The sequence below is a fragment of the Bufo bufo genome, chromosome 1 (genome assembly GCF_905171765.1).
Source record: "Bufo bufo chromosome 1, aBufBuf1.1, whole genome shotgun sequence".
NCBI classification, from domain to species: domain Eukaryota; kingdom Metazoa; phylum Chordata; class Amphibia; order Anura; family Bufonidae; genus Bufo; species Bufo bufo.
In genome coordinates, this window is record NC_053389.1 from 453,659,668 (window position 1) to 453,686,667 (window position 27,000).

The 27,000-nt window shown below is 44.8% G+C and overlaps 1 protein-coding gene across 3 annotated transcripts in view; it reads left to right on the forward strand.

Annotated features, from left to right (window-relative positions):
• Positions 1–27,000, forward strand: part of PTPRQ (protein tyrosine phosphatase receptor type Q) — a 538,157-nt gene that overhangs the window by 203,993 nt on the left and 307,164 nt on the right. For all 3 annotated transcript variants that reach the window (XM_040408443.1, XM_040408453.1, XM_040408462.1), the window contains exons 23-26: positions 7,485–7,684; positions 8,789–9,032; positions 13,005–13,133; positions 15,130–15,276. In XM_040408443.1, the coding sequence (XP_040264377.1) occupies positions 7,485–7,684; positions 8,789–9,032; positions 13,005–13,133; positions 15,130–15,276 (720 nt within the window). The remainder of the gene's footprint in view (positions 1–7,484; positions 7,685–8,788; positions 9,033–13,004; positions 13,134–15,129; positions 15,277–27,000) is intronic.

The following is a 27,000-nucleotide window of genomic DNA, read 5'->3' on the forward strand; positions in this document are numbered from 1 at the left end:
TGTATGCAATGTAGGTGTACCTGAGACAAAAATTTGATATATTTTACCCACTGAACTAACAGATGAATTAACTATATCAATTTCACTGTCACATTTGCAATGCAGGTGTACCTCAGACAAAATTGGGTATATGTCACCCACCGAACTAACAGACCAACATGAAGTGGTCAGGGAATCAGTCTTTCCTCTAACCACTGTCATAGGAGGATTTCTACTTGGATTTTGGACCTGTAACAACTCTGTAACAGAACTGAATTTCATCTTTCCCATTTGCTAAAGGTGGCTCATGTTACCACCAGGACTTACTGTAGCTGGTCAGCTAATATAGCTTATATGTTTATACAGCTAAACCTGCCAATAACCTTAATACAGTTCCTATGTTTGTGTGTTAAAGATAAAAGCAGAGTTATTTACAGTGACTTCATGTTTGGATGTCATAAAACTGTTATATATTGTGTTCACAGAAGCAGAAAAGATAATGTGCCTTTAAAATTCATTCATATAATGTAAGGTAAGCTCAATGACACAACAGAAACGACAGAAAACATAGAGTTAAACTGTTGTTGCTGGGCAGGAGTTTTGACCAATCACAGCCAGCCTCACACATAGCCTGTGTGGGAAATTCCCCTAGAAGGAGCTGCTAGAATCATTACACCAGAGGAGAGGAGCTGAACAGACATTCACTCCACTAAGAGCTGTGTTTTATGGAAGCATAGAGGCCAAAATAGGTATTTAGAACAGTCTTTTCAACACGTGTTATGTACATGGACTATTTGCTGCGGAGGCGGCAGTGTTATATGAAGAAAAGTTGAGTTATTTCAAGCATTTGTTGTGCTCTTTAAACCTACTATTTCCATAGAACGACACTAGAGGAATTACAGAGTAATAGACAGTCTGGTTAGACTAAAAGTCAGAGTTACCAAAATTCTTCTAATGCCACAGCGCAAAAGGCACTTCATAGTGCTGCGCCTGCCACACTTACAGTAGAGCTGAATATGGTTTTGTGACCGGATAGTCACAAAACAAGACACTTAAACTCATTGGTGGATGAATTGAATCATCAGCGTCATGGAAGGAGAAGCTGATCCAGCAATGGAGTGGATTACACATGTAGAGTATGACATGCAGTCAGATGGCGGATGAATGGCAGTCAACAGAAATGAAGCAATACTGAGCTGACTTTATGTGAAATCAAACCAGCAATAACCAGAACCATGCACATCACAGCAACAAAGAAATTCCCAATAAATTCTATAATACATAGAAAACACACTAGACTCAGTGGAATTACAAATACTAGAAACCACAGAATACACACTAAACTAAAAGAAAAGATCATAGTAACAGAATCTGGAGGGAAATGCACATGGCAAACCCTATACCCAACCACCAGACTGAGGTGAGGCTTGAATATAAATACAATCAGCACTCCACCCTAATCAACCAGGCGTAAAAAGCCAGATTCAAATGCAAGTCAGTGGCATATCAACTGCCCAAACACAGTAACTGGGTAAATTTCAAGCACAAGGTAGACCCCATTACTCAAACCAACAACAAACAGAGGTTTCTTCTGTACCACAGTAGGCTAGTCTGGCAATAAGCATTTTGCTGCCCCCAACTCCTAAATTCACCCCTGGTTTCAAGAGGTGCCTTGACACAAATGATAGCAGATCTGAATTATAGAGAAATGGCAAAACTGTATTGGCGATATTGAAGAAGAAAGTTGGTATTTCTGAAGGTATCTACCAGTATGGTTAGTGTCCTCACATTACAGGGGTTTCATACTAACATAAGATCACAGGAGACCAAGTGCTAACACTAGAGGGGTATCCTGAAGCTGTTGGGGCCCAATGCAAAACATGTCTGACTACTACCTATGTTATAGTTACACCCATGGCTAATATATATATTGTGTTAAAGGGAACATGTCACCATGAAACTTCAATGTATGCTAGAGGCACCATGTTATAGAGCAGAAGGAGCTGAGAAGATTTGTATGTAGCTTTATGATAAAAGATTCTGCAGAACTTGTAATTTATTAAATTAAATTACTGCCTTTTCTGGGCTGTGAAATCAAGCAGCCTTCCCTCTATGACTGTGTATACAGAGATAGCTGTCAATCACTGATAGGACCTCCTCCTGGACTTCAACCCCAGAATAAGCAGGAATTTAAATTAATGAAATACAATTGGAATGAATCTTTTCTCATAAAACTATACCAATCTACTCCTTCTCTATAACATGCTGTCTTCAGCTCAAACACCATATTGAATGTGACAGGTTCCCTTTAGAATCCTTCTTTCCTCTGAAAGGCTACAAATCTGTCCTTGCGAGCTGCCAGATGAAGGAGATTTCCTCAGTGGAGGCTTGTCTAGGCTCCTCCGAGCAGCTTCTCACAAGGACTAACCTGCAGCCAATGCTATTTGCAGATGATGAGTTTTAGCACACCATATATTACTATGTCTTAAAACTCGATGAGCTGACACATTAACATATATTTATATTAGTGCAGAACTACTTTAAAACTCAAATCATGCTTCTACAAATCAAAATGTACATTTTATCCTGCAATTGTAAAAATACCAGGGATTACTGACAGTTCTGTATTCACCTTGTTTATTTTCATATTTAAAAAGGACCTGTCTCCTCTCCTCATGCTAAAACAATGTCGCATAAGTCTGCATTGTGCAATTCCTCTGTTGTTCCTGCCGAATATTTGTGAATAAATTGACAACTAAGTATTGCCATTCCCTACATAGCCTGACACCAACAGTACAAATTTCACAGTGTCAGACTGAGCAGGGAGACCCCCTCAACTGGTAACATCCAGTAGTCAATTTATTTATAAATTTCCAGAAGAAATATTGAGGAACATCAGAAATCTAATAACTGTTATACGAGGGAAATGCAAGGTTTTGCTAAAACGCGTCAGGAGAGCTGACAGCTCCTCTTTGGGTTCTCTTCAGCATCCACCACAAACATATCTCTTGTATTTATACCGCCTACAATAACACATCATAGTGATCACACATCGTCTGATGTTCTGACTGTCATAACTTTTCCTACTCGCAACAAAACCGATGTTCTGTAGCTTCAGCCAATTTGAAGTTATAACATAAGCTCGGGGAAATGCCTTATTTCCACACCTAATGAAAAATGTGGACATGACTGAGGCCTCCTGAATATATATCTAATTCACATATAAAATATTGCTGTGGATGGAAGATCCTAACATCTCTATACTATAAAGCTGTTATTATGGCTGTTATTATAGAGCATTTCCTTCTTGGATATCAAGTGATTATGCAGAGTTATTTGGAATTGTGACGTTATGAATGGATTTCAGGGGTCAAGGAAAGCTGGGTTACACCTGTTAGGCAGCTATAATAAGAAATACAGCGGAGATTAATCATGAAGGGAATCGTTGGAGTCAGTTTTGCTTTGAGTCTTTGTGGACATGATTTGCACTGAAGTTTGGCTTTTATTTAAACATAACTCTCTTTATCTAGAGATTTGTAACTTTTTTGATGATTTAAAGGATAGGCCATCAGTATATAATCAGTTGGGGTTCGACACCTGGAACCCCTGCCAATCAGCTGTTTGAGAAGGCACGACACTCGCAGTAGCACTGTGGTCTTCTCATAGTTTATCCTAGGCCATGTGACATCGCCTACGCCAAGCTCATCCCCATTGAAGTGAATGTGGTTGAGCTGTGATACCAAGCACAGCCGCTACAATGTACTGCGTTGTGCTTGGTGAGCTGCGAGAAGGCTGCAGCGCTATTGCGAGCACCATTGCCTTCTCAATCAGCTGATCGGCGGGGGTCCAGGGTGTCAGAACCTTACTGATCAGATACTGTTGTTTTCTCAGAAAACCCCTTTAAAAGTTGTGGTTGATAAATCTTGGTACATCTAATTAATATAGTTACAAGACCAATTTTACAGCAGCTTTTCAAAAGTGGCATGAGGGCATAAATTCCCCCAATATTTTGTTTTTTTTATGACACCCCCCTCCCCTTTCAACACCTTACAAGAAGTAGTAGTTTGGACAGGAATATTAACTCTTTAATAGAAGTGGACAGCTAAAAAGCTTGAGATAATGGATAAAATGTACTGATCAAAATGTGCGAGAATTCTGGTGCAATTTGCACCAAAAAACTGGGGTACATGCTTTCCACCACATTTCTTAAAGGGGTTATTCCACAAAAAGTATTCCTAAGGCTACTTTCACACTTGCGCCAGTGTGATCTGGCGGGCAGTTCCGTCGTCTGAACTGCCCGCCGGAATCCGCCAATCTGCCGCTGACTGAAAGCATTTGTGCGATGGATCCGGATGCGGATCCGTCTCACAAATGCATTGCAAGGACGGATCCGTTTCTCCGCTTGTCATGCGGACAGACGGATCCGTCTTGTACATTTTTTCACATTTTTACCGGTCTGCGCATGCGCAGGCCGGAAGGACGGATCCGGCATTCCGGTATTCTGAATGCCGGATCCGGTGCTAATACATTCCTATGGGAAAAAATGCCGGATCCGGCATTCAGGCAGGTCTTCAGTTTTTTTCGCCGGAGCGAAAGCCGTAGCATGCTACGGTTTTCTCTTTTGCCTGATCAGTCAAAACGACTGAACTGAAGGCATCCTGATGCAAACTGAACGGATTACCGGTACTCTCCATTCAGAATGCATGGGGATAAAACTGATCAGTTCTTTTCCGGTATAGAGCCCCTAGGACCAAACTCTATGCTGGAAAAGAAAAACACTAGTGTGAAAGTACCCTAAGGCCTCTTTCACACTTGCGTTGTCCGGATCCGGCGTGTACTCCACTTGCCGGAATTACACGCCGGATCCGGAAAAAACGCAAGTGTACTGAAAGCATTTGAAGACGGATCCGTCTTCAAAATGCGTTCAGTGTTACTATGGCAGCCAGGACGCTATTAAAGTCCTGGCTGCCATAGTAGTAGTGGGGAGCGGGGGAGCGGTATACTTACAGTCCGTGCGGCTCCCGGGGCGCTCCAGAATGACGTCAGAGCGCCCCATGTGCATGGATGACGTGCCATGCGATCACGTGATCCATGTGCTTGGGGCGCCCTGACGTCACTCTGGAGCGCCCCGGGAGCCGCACGGACGGTAAGTATGCTGCTCCCCGCTCCCCGCTACACTTTACCATGGCTGCCAGGACTTTAGCGTCCCGGCAGCCATGGTAACCATTCAGAAAAAGCTAAACGTCGGATGCGGCAATGCGCCGAAACAACGTTTAGCTTAAGGCCGGATCCGGATCAATGCCTTTCAATGGGCATTAATTCCGGATCCGGCCTTGCGGCAAGTCTTTAGGATTTTTGGCCGGAGCAAAAAGCGCAGCATGCTGCAGTATTTTCTCCAGCCAAAAAACATTCCGGTCCGGAACTGAAGACATCCTGATGCATCCTGAACGGATTTCTCTCCATTCAGAATGCATTAGGATAAAACTGATCAGGATTCTTCCGGCATAGAGCCCCGACGACGGAACTCTATGCCGGAAGAAAAGAACGCAAGTGTGAAAGAGCCCTAAGCAATGAACAGATCATTTCAAATGAAGTATTATTGCAATGTACAGGCAATAAAAGTATTGTTTAGTTTTTACCTATATTATATTTTCCTCTCTGATCACATCTCCTGCTGTTTTTTCTGCATTCAGTGGTGGGCTAACATGGTGGGCTAGCTGTTCTCTTTCTCCTCTCAGTGATGAGCTCATAGAGAAGCAGATAGAGCAGTCCAGAAGCCTTCCACTCCTTTGTCCCTACTTCTAAATTCATAGAAAAATACAGCCATATTTCTTCCTAGACAGTGTAAAAGCAAAATGCATTGCATACCATAGTGATGTTTATTACTGGAGTCTCTGGTGCTGACTTGGAGTGTGCATCACTCCAAATATTTATATTTTTTAATTTGTGGGATAACCCCTTTAATGATTTTTGGTATGTTTTTGGCTCATTCGAGGCCTGACTTAATATAAAACAATGTGCATCAAAATTTTGCCAAAATTTGGGCACACAGTTTTGGAGCTAAGTAAGCTAATAGGTAGTATAAGCGTACCATAGACACTGTAAAGATGCAACATGTTTATCATCCAGCATCAGCCGCTGTGATAAATCTTGTACATTTCTGGACTGGTTTGTCTTAAGGGATAATGTATTAACATAGAACCTTTTGCTCGCATTTTTTTTTCCCGAGTGTTTGAATTTAGTAAATTTAAACTGCTAGGTATAACACAAAACACACTATAAGGCCTCATGCACACGACCGTATTTTGTTTTCGTGTCCGTTCCGTTTTTTTGCGGATAGGATGCGGACCCATTCATTTCAATGGGTCCGCAAAAAACATGTGTGCTGTCCGCATCAGTATGTCCGTTCCGTTGCTCCGCAGAAAAAATAGTGCATGTCCTATTTTTTTCTAGTTTGCGGACAAGGATAGGCATTATTACAATGGATCCGCAAAAAAAACGGATCCACAAAAAAAACTGATGCCATACGGAAAGTCACCCGTTTTTTTTTGCGGATCCGCAATTTGCGGACCGCAAAACACATACGGTCGTGTGCATGTAGCCTAACAGGGTGTAAATAAAACAAATTTGGTGCAAATGCCTACTCCACTGACAAAACAGGCAAATTCACTCCACTTTTCTGGTGCAGCACATTTGATACATTACCGCCTAAGGCTACTTTCACACTTGCGGCAGAGAGATCCGGCAAGCAGTTCCGTCGCCGGAACTGCCTGCCGGATCAGGCAAAATGTATGCTAACTGATGGCATTAGTAAGACTGATCAGGATCCTGATCAGTCTTAAAAATGCCTGATCAGTCGAAAAAATGCATTGAAATGCCGGATCCGTCTTTCCGGTGTCATCCGGCAAAAACGGATCCGGCATTTATTTTTTCACCTTTTTTTCAGTCTGCGCATGCGCATACCGGAAGGACGGATCCGGCATTCCGGTATTCTGAATGCCGGATCCGGCACTAATACATTCCTATGGGAAAAAATGCCTGATCCGGCGTTCAGGCAAGTCTTCAGTTTTTTTAGCCGGAGATAAAACCGTAGCATGCTACGGTTTTCTCTTTTGCCTGATCAGTCAAAACGACTGAACTGAAGACATCCTGATGCATCCTGAACGGATTACTCTCCATTCAGAATGCATGGGGACATACCTGATCAGTTCTTTTCCGGTATAGAGCCCCTGTGACGGAACTCTATGCCGGAAAAGAACAACGCAAGTGTGAAAGTAGCCTAAGTTTACAGTGATTAAAAATTAGGATTTATACATCTGCCCCAGTGTCTCTTATTTTACATTGTATCAGTCCATTCTTCTTTGAGTGCAATGAATAGAATGATAAATGGCATTGTATTGTAAGTTCATTTGTGTAATATATATTTTTTATACTTTTATGTACTTTTTCCTGTTTATGTTCCACATTGAATAATTTTTATATAAATGTGACTTTTCTTGTTACAGCTCCAGGAAAAGTTGTAAATTTGACTGTGGAAGCTCTTAATTCATCAGCGGTGAATCTTACATGGTTTTTACCAACACAGCCGCATGGAAAAATTATCAGCTTCAAGATAAGCGTTAAACATGCAAGGACTGGAGCAGTAGTCAAGGACACCACTGTGAAAGTAGAAGACATTTTGAATGGAGCATTGCCAGAATGCACTGTAAGTGCTGTCTCCAATATTCTAAACTAAATCATTTGGTTCATGGAGCTCTACCGGACTCCAAGTTTAATATACCACAATGATGCAGTTACAGTGATCCCCTGCTGCCCCCTACTGGACTAGCTGCATAACAACAAATCTGAGCTCACATACTAATGGAGCAGAGCTGTTATGATCCATTTGGGGCTCAGTATATCTAATATTTGCAAGCACTGTACAATGATGACTACCTAAGGACACTAATAGGTAACCAATGATAACGGGCCTTGGAAAACATTAAGATTAGCATAAATATCTATTTTCTTCTGTTTGGGCTAGTGATATATTGTTTCCAGCTGCCTTTATTAGATTATTGCTGAAGCAGCACAACTAGTGGTGAGCTAGACATTTTGACCTCAAATCTGGCCCTTGTCTCCATCAATACTGCAGACGTGTAGGCACAAGCATGCATGGTTTTTAACATACCTGTAGTGTGGTTAGCGGTTTTGCCATTATATTTTATTTAGCTAGAAACAGGCCTTAGCAAAAGTTGACATAGGGAGGTTAATTAGCGTAAGACAGACACAATTACTGGTGTGGAAAATTTGTGCCATAAAGATAGCAGTTACTTGATGCTAAGGTCTCATGCCCACAAACGTATATTCTTTCCATGTCCGTTCCATTTTTTTCTGCGTACCGTATGCAGAACCATTCATTTCAATGGGTCTGCAAAAAAAAACTGTTACTCCGTGTTAACATGTCCTATTATTGTCCGCATTACGGACAAGGATAGGACTGTTCTATTACGGGCCAGCTGTTCCGCAAAATATGGAATGCACACGGACGTCATCCCGATTTTTTGTGGATCCGTGTTTTGCGGACCACAAAATACATACGGTCGTATGCATGGACCCTAAGACTTAGGAAATATACAGTAAAGGTAAATAGCAGAGGATGCTAAGTTTTTATAATGTAAAAGTTAGTATTTTCATTTGTGCCTAGAGTGTTCCTAGCTTGGTTTAAAATGTCGATTTTTTTTGCATTAGTCTTTATTTGAAGAATGTATCATTGTGAATGTTGAATTAATATATGCATGTTTATATATGTATACATTTATCTTTAAAGGAAAAAAGCGAATCATTTTTATGGAGCACATCTAGCCCTTCATCAACTCGTGGCCAGTCGACAACTACAGCTTCTCTTATAGCCCAGACCATAACCTCTGGGACATTTAATGCCATCTGGAATGAACCAATTACATATATTGTAGGACAACTTAGACCATATACAACTTACTTATTTGAGGTTTCTGCTGTTACGAGTGAACCGGGTTACATTGATAGTACAATTGTAAGGACACCAGAATCGGGTGAGTAAATGTTTTCATATTATGATTGACATTGAAGTTTCAGTCATTGACGTAAAGTCTATGCCTTTTTTTTAAAGGGGTTCTCCGGGCTAAAGAAATTAATGACCTAGCCTCAGGATAGGTTATCAGTATCCAATTGATGGGGGTCTAAGATGTGTCACCCTCACAATCAGCAAGCTGACAGTAAGCAGAGCGTAAGCAGAATACTCTATACCCTGTGTAGTTTCTGCTGCCAGCCTACTGAAGCTCAGCTCCCATTCACTTGAATGGAGCTGAGCTGCAGTCACCCAGCAAGGTTACTATGAAGTGTATAGGGCTGTCTGCCTCCAGCTTCTTAAACCGCATAATTCCTGGCGATGTTCTGGTGCTTGTTGTTCGACCCCCATCGGTCTGATATTACTGGCCTATCCTGAAAATAGATCATTAATATCTGTACCCTGGAGAACCCCTTTAATGTATAAACTGAAACAATCCTTCCTCTAGCTACTGCAGCATATTTTTTCACAATATTCTTGGTCTGTTACCATAGCAGCATTAAAAGACCTTGGTGCGCGGGCATCTATCTTGTCATGTGACCTATTCTCATGAGAACAGTTACATAAGAGTGGAGGTCATATGACAAAATATCCATTCCAAGGAAAGATAATCTTTTGATGATACCATGGCAACCCCAAAATTAATCAGTTGATATCATGGCAACTCCAAAATAAACAATATTTGCATTGTCTCAGTAAACAGTTTTGGTATTTTTTTTAATGGTGGGTATACACCTTAGACAGCTATTATCCGAACATTAGTTTGGCCAAAAGCTATTCCTCCGAACTCCCCATAGACATGCATGCTATGCGCAGCCAAGCATGTATGTATTCTGAATCGTGAAGGAGGAGTAAGTTGCTGCCTCTGGTGGTGTGAGATGAAACGACATGTTGAAATCCAATATGCCCGATCCTTTTTTTCTCCAACATCGACCGTCTAGAGAGAATTGATTCACCTTAATAAACAATAGATGGTCAGTCCTGATTAAATCAGTATGTTCATCTGATATCTAGGTAATGTACTTGGGCACCGTTAAAGAGGTTTTTCGGTACTTAGATATCCAATCCTCAGGATAGGTCATCAATATCAGCTGTTGTGGGCAGAACAGTGGACAGATCAAGACTCACCAAGTGAATGGGTGCTAAACATGGGTGGATTGGCCATAGACCTTACAGGGAAATTTCCTGTTAGGCCAATGCACAAGGGGCCGCCCAAGCCCTCTTCTCTGCCACTGTCCCGTTAGATATTGAGCTCTCAGTGGTAATTAACACTGTGAGAGTCAGAAACTCATGTACCCCATCAGCGACTGCACATGCCCTCTGAATTCAACTGCTGTGGCCCACATCTCATCTCCTAAGCCCCTGCTCCATATCTTAATCCAAGACAACTGCAGAAGAACAGATTATGGCAGCTATTGATGGCTAACACAAAGAGGGACAGCTTTTGGGGAAATATATTCTGCTGTACTGTGGTATTTGGTTCTACTGGGATAGTATTCTGCTCGAGCATGTTACCCCACCTTCTGTCAATTTTCAGCCCTCTACACCAAGGTATCACTTTTAGTTTTTTTTTCCAGGGCCATTTTAAGTTCCCAGTCCGCCCTGGCGCAAAACTGCATTATGCCGACTCCAGGAACTACATAGTGGACAGAGTATTGCATTCACTGTATAGCCCGAGACAGCTGATTGGTGGGGGTGCCAGGTGTTAGACCCCAGCTTATTTTTGTAGTATCTGCTTTTTGCTACCAATATGATGTGTATGACCACCACATATATCAGTATCAGCAGATCTCACCAAGATTAGCTGGATCTACCAATGGTCTGTAGATAAATATCTCATATCTTTTTTGTCACTTTCAGCAGAATTTGGACTATTTCTGATGACTAAATTCCTATATTCTGTATTTCAACATATATTTTTTTAAGGGTTCAGTTAAATGTAGAGTGCTACTGTTTTGTATCCAGTGCCCAATATCTAGCTGCTGCGTTTCACCCAACCTGTGGACTGATAAAGCAGCACTTAAAATACAATGCAGAAAGCTTTTTTGGCCTCAGCAGAACAAGTCCCCCAAAGTCAAAACACATGAAAGTGCCAGGAGAGAAGGAGCTTCTGCTGTTTTCTCTGGATGTCTGGGATTCTCCCGTGAGCAAGTACTTCATCAAACTCTTATCCTGCCAGGTCTTATGTTATCAGTTTCATTTCTAAGTAGCATGAGTTATAGGAATGCAATGCTGTGCTTCTCAGCTTTCACGCTTTGATTTTATCCCTTTATTTTCACAGAATACTTCACAGTGTGCTTCATTACTGTACAAATAAGATTTTTTGCATAGTGTGTGCAGGCCTGGGCTAGTTGCTGTAGACGATCCATTGCAAGCGTTAGGTCTAATATTTGTATATTTTACTTGATTATTCTAGAAAATACATCATTGAACAGTCAGTGCATCAGTATCCCCTACTGCATAGCATGCAATCTACTTCTTTGGTGTCTGGAAAAGGTTAAAGTCTGCCTTTTTCTAGAATTTATTGCATATACACTTACCTCTGATCTGGATCTTGGCTAATATATTCTGGAAAATGGGTCAGATTTATGATGACTGGTAAATCAATACACAGTCTTAGGGTGCATTTACACCACCATATATATTTTGCGGTCCTTAAAACGCAGATCTGCAAGAAATACGGATGACGTCTTTGTGATCTGTGTTTCCTTTTTTTTTGTGTGGATCCATTGTAACAATGCCTATCCTTGTCTGCAAAACGGACAAGAATAGGACATGTTCTATTTTTTTTATGGGACTGCAGAACGGACATACAGATATGGACAGCAGACGCTGTGCTGTCTGCATTTTTTGCCGACCCATTGAAATGAATGGGTCCACATCCTATCTGCAAGAAATGCGGATCAGATGCAGACTAAAAATACAGTAGTGTGAATGCACCCTTAGGGCTCATGCACTCGACCGTGTGTATTTTGCAGTCTCCAAAACACGGATCCGCAAAAAAAAAATTATGACATCCATGTGACGTCCGTTTTACATCTGTTTTGTTTTGCGGCTCCATTGTGACAATGCCTGTCCTTGTCCACAAAATGGACAAGAATAGGACATGTTCTATTTTTCTGCGGAACGGACTTGCGAACATACGGATATGGAATGCACACAGACTTATTAACTTTTTTGCAGTCCCATTGAAATGAATGGTTCTGCATACTGGCCACAAAAAAAAATTAAATCTGAACGGACATGGACAAAAAATACGTTTGTGTGCGTGAGCCCTTAATGAAAAGTCTGTTGGAGTAAAATGTGTCAAGTGCATTAAGGGCACAAGCCTCTTTGACTGTCTGTGGGCTATAATTTATGACAATTTTCTGGCATAAATTATGATACATATGTCAGGCTGGGGAGACCAATTTCCCCTGGGGTGAGCAGTAGAAAATCCCCCAAAGTCATCCCACTATGCTCAATTTCTTAACAGTCTTTCAATAGGAGAATAAAGAATCATAAAACCCATTCAATTCAGCCCATCAATGCATTACAGACTTTGGTAATCCTTGATCCACAGGAGAACTATACACAGCAATTTCTCGGGAAGGCCACATTGATTCTCCTGCATCTGCTATTGTCCAGTATACTTGGAAATTCCACAAAACTTTTGAAGTTCAGCAGCCTCTACACAGTCTGATGGTTTCAGCAGCAGCAGCCTATAGTCTGACAATGGGCTGACAATTTAGCCACACTCGGTATAATATAAGCACTGTGGTTTTGAATCACAGTTGCTTTGAGGTTGTTGTTCACATGCTCCAATATTAAAAATAAAAGACTAAAATCTTTATATCAGTTTTCTGTAATTCCCTGACAGAGGACCATGGATTGTATTACATTTAATATAATAAATGTACATTGCAGTTTAATTAAACACATTTCCGTATTGTTTCAGTGCCTGAAGATCCTCCTCGGAACCTTGTCAAAGGCAACATCACAGCAAGATCCTTCTCTGTCACTTGGGATGCTCCGACTATTGTGACAGGAAAATTTAGTTACAAAGTTGAATTGTACGGTCCCACTGGTACGTAAGAATTATTACTGATTGTGACGGATTTGAGAAGGGTCATGTTAAAGAAGCTTTGAGGCTAGTGTCTTCCATACTAGTATCTCTGTTGTCTCTCATGAATTGTACGGTCCCACTGGTACGTAAGAATTATTACTGATTGTGAAGGATTTGAGAAGGGTCATGTTAAAGAAGCTTTGAGGCTTCTGTCTTCCATACTAGTATCTCTGTTGTCACTCATGAAGTGGATTAATATGTATATGTCCTAAATCATGAGCATTCCAGTAGTACCTTCCATATGTATTCATATATGTTGCTTACTGTACAATCACAGGACTGAGGTGACGTGTAACCAAATATGGATCTAATGCAACATATGACATGTGACTCTCTGGTTTTTAGAGTTGCTGAACTAGTAATTGAATCCAAGAAGATGGCAGATTATAGCACAGTATACAGTCACTGGCGTTTTGAATGTAAAAAGTGTTGACATTCCAGGGGCAACACAATGTCTCAGTGGTTAGCACGGTTGCCTTGCAGCACTGTGGTCTTGGATCCCAATCTGACCAAGCTCAACATGTACATATCATTTTTATGTTCTCCCTGTGTTTGCGTGAGTTTCCTCCAATTTCATCCCACATTTTGCTACCGCCACCTTTTGGAAGTGGCTCCCTATTAGTCAAAGTCCAACTTTTTGATAAGTCTTGGAACATGACAAAGGACAATAGCCAAGCCAAATATACATCCGCAGACACCTATTTTGGGGTGCCTGCACCTCATCAGTACAGAGTTGGATTCTGTCTGGCTGTGTGATACCTTGAATGCAGCTTAGACAGGGTGCTGGCTCTCCTTAAAGAGACCAGATGTGTATGAAGACTTATTGGTTATTCTCTGGGGGAAAAAAGATATGCATAGAGGAATCTCCCAGGGAAATAGAACCATCTCACTAGAACCACCTTGTGAAAGGGGCTACTGTGGACTTGGACTCATAAAGAGAACTTCCAGAAGTTCCAGAAGCATTTCCAGAAGGTGGTGCTAGTGGTGCTAGCGAGATGGTTCTCTTTCCCTGGAAGATACCTCTTTGCATATTTATTTCCCATGGAGCATTGACAATACATCTCCATACCATGGAGCACTGCTAAAAACATCTTCATACATGGTTTCTTTAAGGAGAGACAGCATCTTACCTAAGCTTCCTACACTCCAAAATTGCAGGTTAATTGGTTTTCTATGAAATTAGTCTGTCAGCCCGATTGGGCACAGGGACTGATTGGAATGGTGGCAATCGCTGTACTGCACTGTGGTATATGTTGACACTATATAACTAACAAAAATATATAGCAAATAAATGTCAGATAGAAGAGGAGGAATGGCAAATAGCTCAGGAGCTTGGATGGGCAAGTACTACTTGTGCACTGTATAGCCATCTCTTAACCCTATATCTTAGCAGAATGGGATCCTCTGACTTGTGTTTGGCAATCCAGAAAGGAGTATTTGATTTAGAGAGGTTGCCATTTCTGCATTTGCTTCTTTCCATTGAAGTTTATAGGAGTTTAGAAATGTGACAAATGTGACAAGTGGTGTTCTTGGGCCGCTCTCGCTACTTTTCAGAATAGGGCGTGGCAGAAATGGGAAGGCAGGGTGACACCTCTTTATTTACACCAGTTTTATAGTGAAGCCAGAAATCTACGGAACCTCAGAGCTGCCATAAAATCCTGTTTACGTGCATGGAGTGTAGGAGGAGGGACCTAATTTATGACGAGGTGCATCCTTCAGCCGCACACGGGATATCAAGACCGGCACAAAAATAATAAATCTCCCCCGTTGTTCTCTGAAAATTGGAGTGCTGCTGATATTTTCTTCATTTTCTAGGTATTACCTGTCTTTGGAACTAAGTTATTAGGATCTCTGTGTTTTATGAAGTTTGATGTGTTGCTCATCTTTCATATTTTGCTTATAAAAGTAATGCACAAAGCATTCTTTTTCCTTACACACTGAATTCTTTTCTCATCAGGTCGGATTCTGGATAACAGCACAAAGGATCTCAAGTTTACTTTTACTAACCTGACTCCTTTCACAGCCTATGATGCATACATCAGTGGAGAAACAAGTGCAGGTGTTGGGCCCAGATCCAACATATCTGTTTTCACTCCAGCTGAAGGTAACAGCATTTCTGTTACAGTATTTATATCTTGGCCTAAAAACACTATATAAATGCATTGTTATAGTTGATGCAGAAAATACTTTATCAAGTCCCACCAGCTGCATAGTGAACCATGGATTAAGCTCAATATGTTTCTACTTCTCCTACCCTTTTTTATACAATAACACAACACAATAAAAAGAATTTCATACAGCAAATATTTAGACCTGTGCCAAACTTGGAAACCCTACAACACATAAAGAGAAGGGCAAAGCCAGGGGCGGACACAGACAGCAGAGGGTCCCTGTGCAAAAATGTACCTGGGCCCCTCTCAAAACCACACATATAGATATAAAAATATACATGCAAAAAAAAACCTCTAGTTAAAAATTATGTTTTATTATATGCAAACAAGGGCATTACCAATACACCTAGAGGCTCTGCTCTCTTTGTAACTGATGCGCCCTCTGCACTTTAACATGACGAGGTGTGATGACATTTTCACTACCAGGCCTTGTCAAAGTAGACAGGGAGCGGCAGTTACAGAGAAAGCAGAGCCTCTAGGTGTAACGGTAAAGCCCCCGTTCCTCCTAGAGGCTCATTTGCATAATTTAAAACATCATTTGCGGGCACATATGAACATGGGACCAACACAGATGCCTTCAGCTGCCAAGTGCACATGTAACAGGTTAACCAGTGTCATAGGCACAAATCTGCTGACAGATGCCCTTTAAAGGGGTTGTCCTGGTTCAGAGCTGAACTCGGACATAACCCCTTCTTCCCCCACTCAGCCCCTCTGACATGAGTATTGGAGCATTTCACAATTAGTCATAAGACTACCTATGCTCTATTAGCCCCTGTGTCACTGCAGAATTAAAACTTCACATTTTTTTATTATTATAAAATAATATAGAGGCGATGAATGTAATTGTTTAAACTCTCAGTAGTGGAACAGAGAATTAATAATTATCTAAAGATGCCGCTGTTTTTGTCTATCCTCTGCAATATAGTGTGGTAACAATTCCACGACCTCTGTCAGTGACAGTGTGTCACGTCCGCACACCCTCCGCTCACTGCTGCTCGACCATTCAGCTTAAAGGGATTCTGTCACCAGGTTTCACCCCCTCCAGATAAAAATATGGTTATGTTCAGGGAGCTTTAACCATTCCTAATGTGGTCTTATAAATGTAATCTGTAGGCTCATTTTGCAAAAAATACGCTATTACTAACCTGTCATTCATAAAAATAAGGTGCCCAAGGGGATGTAAATGGCTCCAAGCTGCCGCCTGCACCTGCTGCCGTTCGTGCCCAGAGCTGCCTCAAAATCTTCTGTGACGCCTCCTGCTTTCCCTAACCCTCCCTACATCCCCTTGGGCACCTTATTTTTATGAATGACAGGTTAGTAATAGCGTATTTTTAGCAAAATGAGCCTGTTTACGAATAAGATTCTTTCGAAACGCGTCAAACAGCCGACACCAGAGAGAATTCGATTCCTGTATTGTCTGTATACAAGTACTGAATAAAGATGGAGAACTTGATACTTCAAAAACAAGTGAGTGCTGGAGTCTGAATTTACCCATTATTTCCCTACAGATTACATTTATAAGACCACATTAGGAATGGTTAAAGCTCCCTGAACATAACCATATTTTTATCTGGAGGGGGTGAAACCTGGTGACAGAATCCCTTTAACACTTAGCACCACATACCTCTTACATCCAGCGATGTCTCCTCTAATGTAGACGTTCACATTCCTCATCTTCTCCATTCAGCCATGACCATCATGACAACATCTTTGAGCCACGTTTTGCCTCTGTAGAGTTTGCCACACAGACATCTTATATTCCTCACTATCAATCACCCCCCCCCCTTTCCTGGTGCCATGTTTATCCATCTACTACCCCAAATACTGTGCCCACTGTGCTCCCCAGTGCTCGCATACATTATACTGCAGAAATAGTGCCATACAGATAGTCTTCCCCATAGTGATAGTCCTACCAGACTGCTGTCAATAGTAATAGTGCTCCCACCAACAGTAATTCCCTCCCAGAGTAGCCTTATTAGTAATAGAGTCCTCTACAATGCCCCCAATAGTGGTAATGCTCTCCAAGAATGCCTCCTTTAGTAATGATGCTCTCCATATTGTGCCCAATAATAATGACCCCATAGAGCCCTCAGTAAAAAAAAGCCCCCCCCATAGTACCCCCAGTGGTCATAAGGCTCCCTATAGTGCCCTCAGTACTAAGGCCTTACTATAGGGCACCCCTTATAGATATAAGGCCAATCTATCAGGCACTTCTATAGAGCCCTCAGTAGTAGTAATGCCCGCCACCACTGCCCACAGTATTTATAATGTTCCCTGCAGTGCCCCTGTCCACAGGTCTCCACTGCTGAGCGCTGCCTTTTTCTGCACTAATCACATGATGGTGACCTCATCACAGGACCTACCACCACTTCCACTGTTGAAAAGATCATGACTATGATGTCATCGCAGGTCCTTCAGTTATACAGTTTAGGCACAACGGGCAGCAGATACACCGCGTGCAGGGAGTTTAGACATTACTGATACACAGTAAGTCCTAATCAGGCCCCCCACCCGCACGATGACCAGGTTACCCTTTTTTTTTCCAGAGGAAGGGAGTGAAGAAAATAGGAACATGAGAAAAAATACCTCTGCTGGCACTGGGAAGGGCCCCCGCCTTTCTGGGATCCTGTGCTGCCGTATGTCCGCCCCTGGGCAAAACAGAATGCTGGAGAACACAGTATTGTTTGGACATTAATTTAAAGGAGGTCTTCCCCTGTTGTAAAGTGATGGCATATTATTAGTTTTGATCGAGCATGCTCGGCTGAACACTAGTTCGTCTCGAGCATCTCGATGCTCGGCACATGGCAGTACTCAGCCGAGTACTGCATGTGCTCGAGCGCAATGCTCGAGTCTCCTTCCCGCATGTTTCTTGGCTGCTTCGCAGCCAAAAAACATGCAGGGGGGTATTGGCGCGCACTGTAATGCCGTAGCCATGTTGGCTACTGGCATTACAGGGATTGGCTGGCCGGAACGCGTCATTGGGTGCTACATAGCACCCAATGACATGTGTTCGACTTAGTCAGGAAGAGCTGAGCATAGGAAGAGAAAGACAGTGTAGGGAGTGTTATTGGAAGATTTTTATTGCAAAAACTTTTCAGAGACCCAAAAGTCCTTTAAAGGACTATTGTGTGTGACAGCAGCAATATATGTTCGTAGTGCAACCTGCGCTAAATTGCTCAGTCTTAGGGAGAGCTGTGCATAGGAAGAGACAGAGTGTAGGGAGTGTTATTGGAAGATTTTTATTAGAAAAACTTTTCACATCTTCACTAGTCCTGTGAATGAAGGAGCCACCACATCCCTTTCTAAGGTACAACAGGCTGTGCAGGGGCCACTTTGTAAGAAAAACAGTGAAGAGGCCATTGAACAGGGGCTAGATAATTGCATATTAGTGAGTAGAAAGTTTGTGAGTGTCATCACACGTGTAATATCTGAATATATGGCTGAAAATTCAAAAATTTTCCTCTGCTAACACAAAGGCCTTGATTTTTTTATGACAAAAAGAGACGCAAGAGGTTGATACATTCCCCTGAAATTCTTACTGGTACACTGTTTTCCCCCAACAGTTTAGAATACTGTTGAGTCATTTCACTACCCTATAAAATAAAATATAATTTGTGTACTTGCCCCCGAAAATATTGGGAGCTTCCAAGTTCTTCCTAGAATTGAAGATCAAACGGGAAGCCTCCTATTAAGATTACTATCACTGTGAATACATATTGCACATAGGGAATATAGATGTTCCCTGTGGTTGGTACATTAATGAAGAGCTACAGATTGTGATACTTCTATATAGGTTATCCAGAGTAAATAAAAAGTAATCTCCTATATGTATTAAGGCATTTGCCTGGATTTGTGGGAGGGGCTGAGGTCCGCCTCCAGCCTATTTAGGGCACCCCCCTTACCTGGCTCCTGCACCGTCTGAGGTCTGAGCTTTGTGAGAGGAAGTCGCTTGTTGGAGTTCTGAGGAATTTACCTACGAGCCGCTGATTTTCTGAGAGCCTTTTTTCGTCGCCGTCTGGTTCTGGTTTTGGAGCATTGCTGTTCTTTTCCCAGCTTCACTCGGTTCACTGTGGGTCGCGTTTGCCCGTCAAACTGTGAGTTATTTCGTACGGGTCAGCAGGGCCTCACGGTTGCCCCAGTACCGGTTCATCTCATTTCATCAAGGCGCACTAATGTCATGGTTCATACAAGTCACCATCATTCATTTCTGTCACACCTGTTCATACGTTCTCATCCACGATTTGCACCATCATTCTGGTCACACTCTGGCAGCATGCGGCAATGGTTCCTGGTTCAAAACCCCCTCTTTTTTCTGATGTTCTTTCACACGCTGCATTCATGTCACGGCTGCCCAGTCACCAGCAGCTCATTTCTCAGGCCCTCTGTCATCTCCCCACAGGACCGTTACGCCGGCCAGCAACCTGCTAATCTCAGCCCACTACCCGGTCTGGTTCACCCCAAACGAACATTCATCATGTACATCACAAGGGCAGCTGCGGTGCACCCCCCCCCCCCATTCACTTCACTTTCTCTAGCGATCGTCTCCTCCCCGTCGCCTCCTGCCTGTTGCCGCTCCGCCTGCCGCGCGGCCGATGGCGCCCGACCGCGTCCTGGGGCCTGGTCTGCGCATGCGCGGCCGGGGTTCTGCGCATGCGCGGCGATTTCGTCGGCGCATGCGCAGTGTCCCGACGACTCCGGACACATATGTTCAAATACATGGATTTTTCCCTGGCTCCATGTCACCCCCCCCCCGGTCAATCACGGGCGCAGTCGCGGGGGCCAGAGGCGGTGATACCGCACACCCCCCCCCCCCCCCCCCTCTCCTCCCATTTATTTACCATGCACTGGGCTCACCGCGGCCGATACATCCCCTCACCACCTCCTGGCTGGTACCGCTCCCCCTGCCGGCCGCATCCTTGGTGCATGGTCTGCGCGTGCGCGGCCGGGGTTCTGCGCATGCGCGGCTATTCCGTCGGCGCATGCGCGGTGTCCCGGCGCCCGTGCGCGCGGCACTTGTGTTCGGGGGGCCGCCGTCGGGCAGCACTGATTCTTCCCAGCCCCCACATGTCACTCCTCAGTCACACCCCCCCCCGGTCATTCATGTGCGCAGTCGTGGGGGCCAGCAGCAGTGCAACCACACAATCTCCCCCCCCCCCCCCCCCTCTTCCATTCATTACCTGCACTGGGCTCACCATGGCCGTAACGTCCCCTCACCACCTGCTGCCTGGTTGCCGCTCCCCCTGCCGCGCGGCCGGCCGCGTCCTGGGGCCTGTTCTGCGCGTGCGCGGCCGGGGTTCTGCGCATGCGCTACGGTATGTCGGCGCATGCGCGGTGTCCCGGCGGCCGTGCGCGCGGCATCTGTGTCCGGGGGGGGCCGCCGCCGGGCGGCAGGGGAGGCCACAACATGCCCCCCTTGTTACACATTCCCCAGGAGCCCCAATAAAGACAGGGAAACACATCACACCCATGAAATAACAAACAGGGAATCATGAGCAGGCCCCTCTTGGCCAAAATCGTACATGATCTCACCATGCTGATCGCCGGAGGGGCATAGACTTCCCATCCGCATTCAGCTACAAGTGACTGTCTCCAACGGGGTCGTCACCTTTTTCACAACCATGTTCAAAAAAAAAAAAAATAAAAAAAAAATAATAATATATATTTTGCTTCATATTCAATAAACATGTGGGAATTGCGGGGGCACGGTCCAGAATGTTCCAAAAAAAAAAAAAAAAAGGGAAAATATTTTGCAGGCGCACACTTTCCGCCAGCCCATGGCCACGGCATGCACTGGTCTCGTTCACATCAGGCGCAAGCTATCATTTCATGTGTAACCGCCATGATCCTCCCGGTCATACATATGTACCACATGCATTTACGCTTTTCATCACGCTATGTCATGTTTACCCTCCCCCTTATTTTTTAGGCGGTCAACCTATACTGTTTTACACTACCGTGTATCCGGAGAATTTTTCTTGGTACCAGGTACGTTCACCTGCTCATTTACCAAAATCTTCCTTACATTTCGGATGGTCCCGTTAGGGTCAGCGTGCTGGCTTTAGGGGCACGATCATCCCACTAGGTAACCCCCCCCCCCCTTTCTTGGCTTCGCCGACAGTTAGTGGTCCCGCGAGGCCGACACCCCGCCTCAAACGTACGGAGGCACCTGCCCAACGCGCCACCTCGTTAGTAAGCCGCCTCGCATGTTGCATAGAGAGGGCCTCACCTGTCACTCCCTTCCCCTAGTCCTGTCTTACAGTCACCGAGAGGCCAACGCTCCTGCCACTACCACGAGTGGCCTCATTACCCCCTCGCGCCAAATCATAGGTAGAGCCTCTCAAAGCCGCTTGGCAATTAGCAGGGCCTCATCTGTCACCATGCAAGTGTAATTTTTTCGCCATTTGGCCTAGCTAGCCAGCACGATCCTGCATGGCCTCAAATTAATCAACTTTTTTTTATTGTAGTATGTCGCTGGATGGGTTGGGAAACTTCTCCCTACCTGGCACCCCTGCTAGATCTGTCACTGCCACTTCGGGAGACGATCTAGCCAGTCCAGCGTCCATCCGGTCCTGGACAATTCCTCGCATCACGGCGGAGTTGAGGAAACGGCATGTTCCCTTCCCCGCCACGGCTAGGAAAGCGGAGCTGTTCCGGCTGTTACGCGCTTCAACCGATACTAGCGATGCGGGGCAAGGACCCAGCCAGTCCGGCACCGGGGACATCCATGCCATGCTGGCCTCTCTGATGACATCCATGTCAACAATCAACGCCAGGCTGGAGAGGCTGGAAACGGTCACCACGACCCTCTCCGTGGCGGGTCCGCCACCGGCGGCATCACCGGCACCGGTCGGTTTGCCGGTGGTCACACCATCCACTAACGTGGAGGACCGGGAAGTCAACCCGGCGCATATGATTCCTGAGCACTTGAAACGGGATATCCTGGAAGGTAAGGATATAAACCTGGCCTCCCTTCTGATTGCCTCCCAGGACGTGGTCGAAAACACGACGTACGCCTATGACGAGGTGTCAGTTGTGGTCAAGTCCAGGGATGCCCGGCTCAACAGGAAATTGACCATTCCCGAATTCGTGCTGGCCTTCGGAATCTACAGAGAGGTCATCTGTGCGGTCTACCCCAACAGAAGGGAGGAATTCGACCTCTACTTACACAAACTGGTGGATTTGGGCAACAAATACGGAGGGTCAGCGTTTTATGACTATCACAGGTCTTTTTCGGCAAAGGTGGCAGGGGCTTTCTCCCAGTACGGAGTCCGCTCCAACTGGGCGAGGATCGACACGGTCATTTTTTGTCGCCACTTCGCAGGCCTTAGGACCCCAGCCTGTGCGCACTGCTCCTCCACGGCCCACACCACCAATTTCTGCCCGAACACGTCGGTCAGACAGGGCCCCTCCCAGGCAGCTGGTCCCTCCGGGGTCCCGGAGAAACTGGCCCGGGACAAACTGGGTCGGCCGATCAAATTTCTAGGCAAATCGATGATTTGCAATAATTTCAATGAGGGGTCCTGTAATTATAACGGATGTAAATTGTTACACATATGCACCAAATGTTTCCGGGCACATGCCAAGTCCATGTGTCCAAATAAAATGTTTACCAAACCGTATCTAACGACCATCAACATGCCAGTTTTTACCGCGCTCATGTCGCAACACCCCTCCAGGCATCTGTCAGATTTCCTCGTTTCAGGATTGACAGAAGGATTTCACACGGGCATCCTGTATATGCCAACAGGCACCCTGGAATGTCCCAATCTTTTATCCGCTCTACACAACCCCACCGCCATTGACGCCCTCATAGCCCAAGAGGTAACAGAGGGTTTTGTGCTAGGTCCTTTCAAAACTCCCCCATTCGCCACATGGCGCACCAACCCCATTGGCGTCGTCACTGGGAAATCTTCCCAGAAACAGAGGCTCATCATTGACCTATCGGCACCTCACGGGACGGGCAACCCCAGTCTCAACTCCCTCATTCCCTCGGAGGAATTCTCTCTGCAGTATACCACCATAGATCACGCCATCACGGCCATCAGTCAAGCAGGGGTGGGGGCATGGCTCAGCAAAACCGACATCGCCAACGCCTTCAAATTACTTCCGATTCACCCTACACTGTGGCACCTGCATGGCATCAAGTGGTCTGGGGATTATTATTTTCTCCCGATTGACCTTCGGGTCCAAAAGCAGCCCGGCCATCTTCGACGTGTTTGCGGAAGCATTATGCTGGTTGCTATTGAATATAGCAAGGTGCCCGCTGGTTTTGCATTACCTTGATGACTTCCTATTGGTGGAAGAAAACACTTCCCCTCCTTCCAGCCTCAGAGCCACCATCAAGCTGTTCAAGGAACTGGGGGTCCCCCTCTCCACCAAGAAGACAGAGGGGCCGGACACGATCATCACCTTCCTGGGTATCCAGTTGGATTCAGCTTCGATGCAAGCCAGTTTGCCGTCCGGGAAGATCCAGGACATCCTCACCCACATAGACGGCTATCTTCAACTCGGCACCTGCAACCGCAGAGAACTACAGTCCCTGCTGGGCTCCCTGAACTTTGCCATGCGCATCATACCCCAGGGTCGCTCGTTTATTTCACGGCTTCTGCACCTCTTCCCCTTGTTCCTACACGACTCGCACAGATTGTCCCTGGATGCCCACGCTGCGGCGGATCTGGGTATGTGGAGGAGATTTCTGTCCACCTGGAATGGTAGGAGCTTGTTTCTCCCTCAGCTGTCGGACTCTTCCCCCTCTATCTGGTCAGATGCGGCATCTACCACAGGCTTTGCGGCCATATTTGGGGACGATTGGCTGTGGGGCAGCTGGCCTCCTGAGGTCCAGGGTCTGGAAGGATTCTCCACTACCTCAGCGCTTTTTGAGATCTATCCCATCGTAGCGGCTGCCGTGGCGTGGGGTCATTTATGGGCAAATCTGGCGGTCCGCTGCTACTCGGACAACCAAGCAACCTGCCAGATTATAAATAAAGGTCGTTCCAAATCCCTCACAATCATGAGGTTCATGCGAAGACTTACTTGGCTGGCCGCCTGCAACAATTTTTTCCTGCATTGTTTCCATGTCCCAGGGGTGTGCAATTCGGCTGCTGACAATTTATCTCGCTTCAAATTTCAGGCTTTTCATCAGGATCTCCCATCAGCATCACCCACTGCCTCCAGCACCCCGTCATTTCAGCAACTCATTCTGGACTAGAGGCCATCATGCGGCATAGCCAGTCTTTGTCCCACTTTTCACTATCAGTCAATACACATAGAGCATACAACAGAGCATTCACGCTGTTCAACAGATTCCTGGTAGAACACAACATCACGCACCCTTTCATCATGACGTCTGTTTTGGGATTTGCTTCCTTTTGCCACCTCAAACTAAAAATGTCATACAACACCATCAAACTGTATCTTACTGGCATTCAACATCATATGCTAATCTTGCACCCTAACTACACCAGCTTCATGGCCTCCCACCAAATCAAAACAATACTCAGAGGCATTCAGAAGACGGAACCCGCACGTCCAGCCCAAAGGCTGCCCATCAACAGTCATGTTTTCAAGGCATTATCCGACCTGCTGGACGCCACGCCTTTTGATACAAATACCAACGCGGTCATCAAAGCTGCTATTTACTTGGCCTTCTACGGGTTCCTGAGGCCCGGGGAATTCACTACCACCTCCGCATCCCAAACCTCATCTTGTCTTCTTGTCTCCCACTTATCTAAACACCTGGATCACTACGTCCTGACCTTACCTCACTCCAAGAGTAGTCAGCGTTCACCTGTCAACATCTCATATTACCCCACGCACAACAAATGGTGTCCGGTGAGGGTGCTGGACACATACAGTCAGCTTCACAGGTTCCTACCCTCTCAACCGCTACTTCAACTTCATGGATCGGTGCTCACCACGACCACCTTCATGATCCATGTCAGATCATTTCTCACCCAACTGGGCCTGGACGCGGCCAACTACTCGGGGCACTCCTTTCGCATCGGAGCTGCATCCACGGCCTCCAGTGCCAACATCCCTGCCCATGTTATCAAGAAATTGGGACGCTGGAAGTCGTCCGCTTACGCACGATACATTCCCAATCCAGCGCAAGAGTTAAGGGTGGCTTTCCAAAGCATGTCGGGTTGAGCTGTTTACATGTTTTATTGGTTACAAATAAACTGGTTTATTTCCATTTTTGCCCTCTTCTTTCTTAGGCCTACCTCGTCCTCGGTTTCGGCACACCACAACCGACTGCATTTCTTTCCCTGCTTCCCAGGGCTCTTCTCTGTACTACCGTAAGCACCTAACACAAGTATTAAGGCATTTGCCTGGATTTGTGGGAGGGGCTGAGGTCCGCCTCCAGCCTATTTAGGGCACCCCCCTTACCTGGCTCCTGCACCGTCTGAGGTCTGAGCTTTGTCCCTCCCACCACTCCACTCATTTTCAACTCATTTCTTTTATGTCTTTTCCTTGGGTGGGCCCTCTTCTTTCTTAGGCCTACCTCGTCCTCGGTTTCGGCACACCACAACCGACTGCATTTCTTTCCCTGCTTCCCAGGGCTCTTCTCTGTACTACCGTAAGCACCTAACACAAATGAAATTTAAGGGGTCTTCCAGGTAGATAATGTTTAATAAAAGTTGGTCATTCTGCTGCCGTTCCAGTTCCCGCTGCTCTCCAATTCTGATCCCCCTGATCCTGGTGATCTACAGCTGCTGTGGTCCCTGCTGCTTTCTATTTCCTGATCCCGGCACCTTTATTAAATACTTGCTAATAAAGACACAAAATATAAAAAAGAGGGTAAAGTAAACAATGATATAATCTCGATATCACTGTTTTATTTTAGTTTTTGGTCGCCAGTGTTTACTTTTTGGTACTTCTTAGCTATTTGGTATTTACCGTACTCATTTATTCTTAGTTGGCTAGTATACATAACTTTGTTATGATTGTTTTATTTAAATTATTATAATTACCACAGCTCTAGCCAAACTATTCCCCACTTTTTATTATATCAGGTGTTTTATTAGCAAGTATTTAATAAAGGATATACTATGTGTGTGTATATATATATATATATATATATATATATATATATAGAGTTGTTGGTGCTGTTTTTGTAGATGTTATATTAAAGGGGTTGTCCGCTTTTTACTATTCATGACCTATCCACAGGATAGATCATTAATATCAGATCAGCTGTTTTAAGAGAAGGCAGCGTTCATACGAGCACTGCCTTCTCTGCTCTGTTTACCTGCTCGCTGCAGGAATTACAGCGGTGAGCAGTGTAATTACAAGTATGGGGTCCCCATTCACTTCTATGGTACGGCTCTGTAGTATTCACTTGAACAGACAGAGCTGTCTCATAGAAGTGAATGGAGAGACGCCATAAATGTAATTACTGCAATTGCTGCAGCGAGCAGGTAAACAGAGCAGAGAAGGTAGCTGCACGAGAGCTGCCTTCTCTTTATACAGCTGATCAGCGGGGGTGCCAGGAGTCAGACCCCCACCCATCTGATATTAATGACCTATCCTGATGACAGATGAGCAACAGTAAAAAGCAGACATCCCCCGGGGAAGTGTGTCATCAGAAAATGACCTATTGTTTAAATCACTTTTATGTTAAACACATTTTTTAAACATATTCTGGTGAGCTTTTTAAA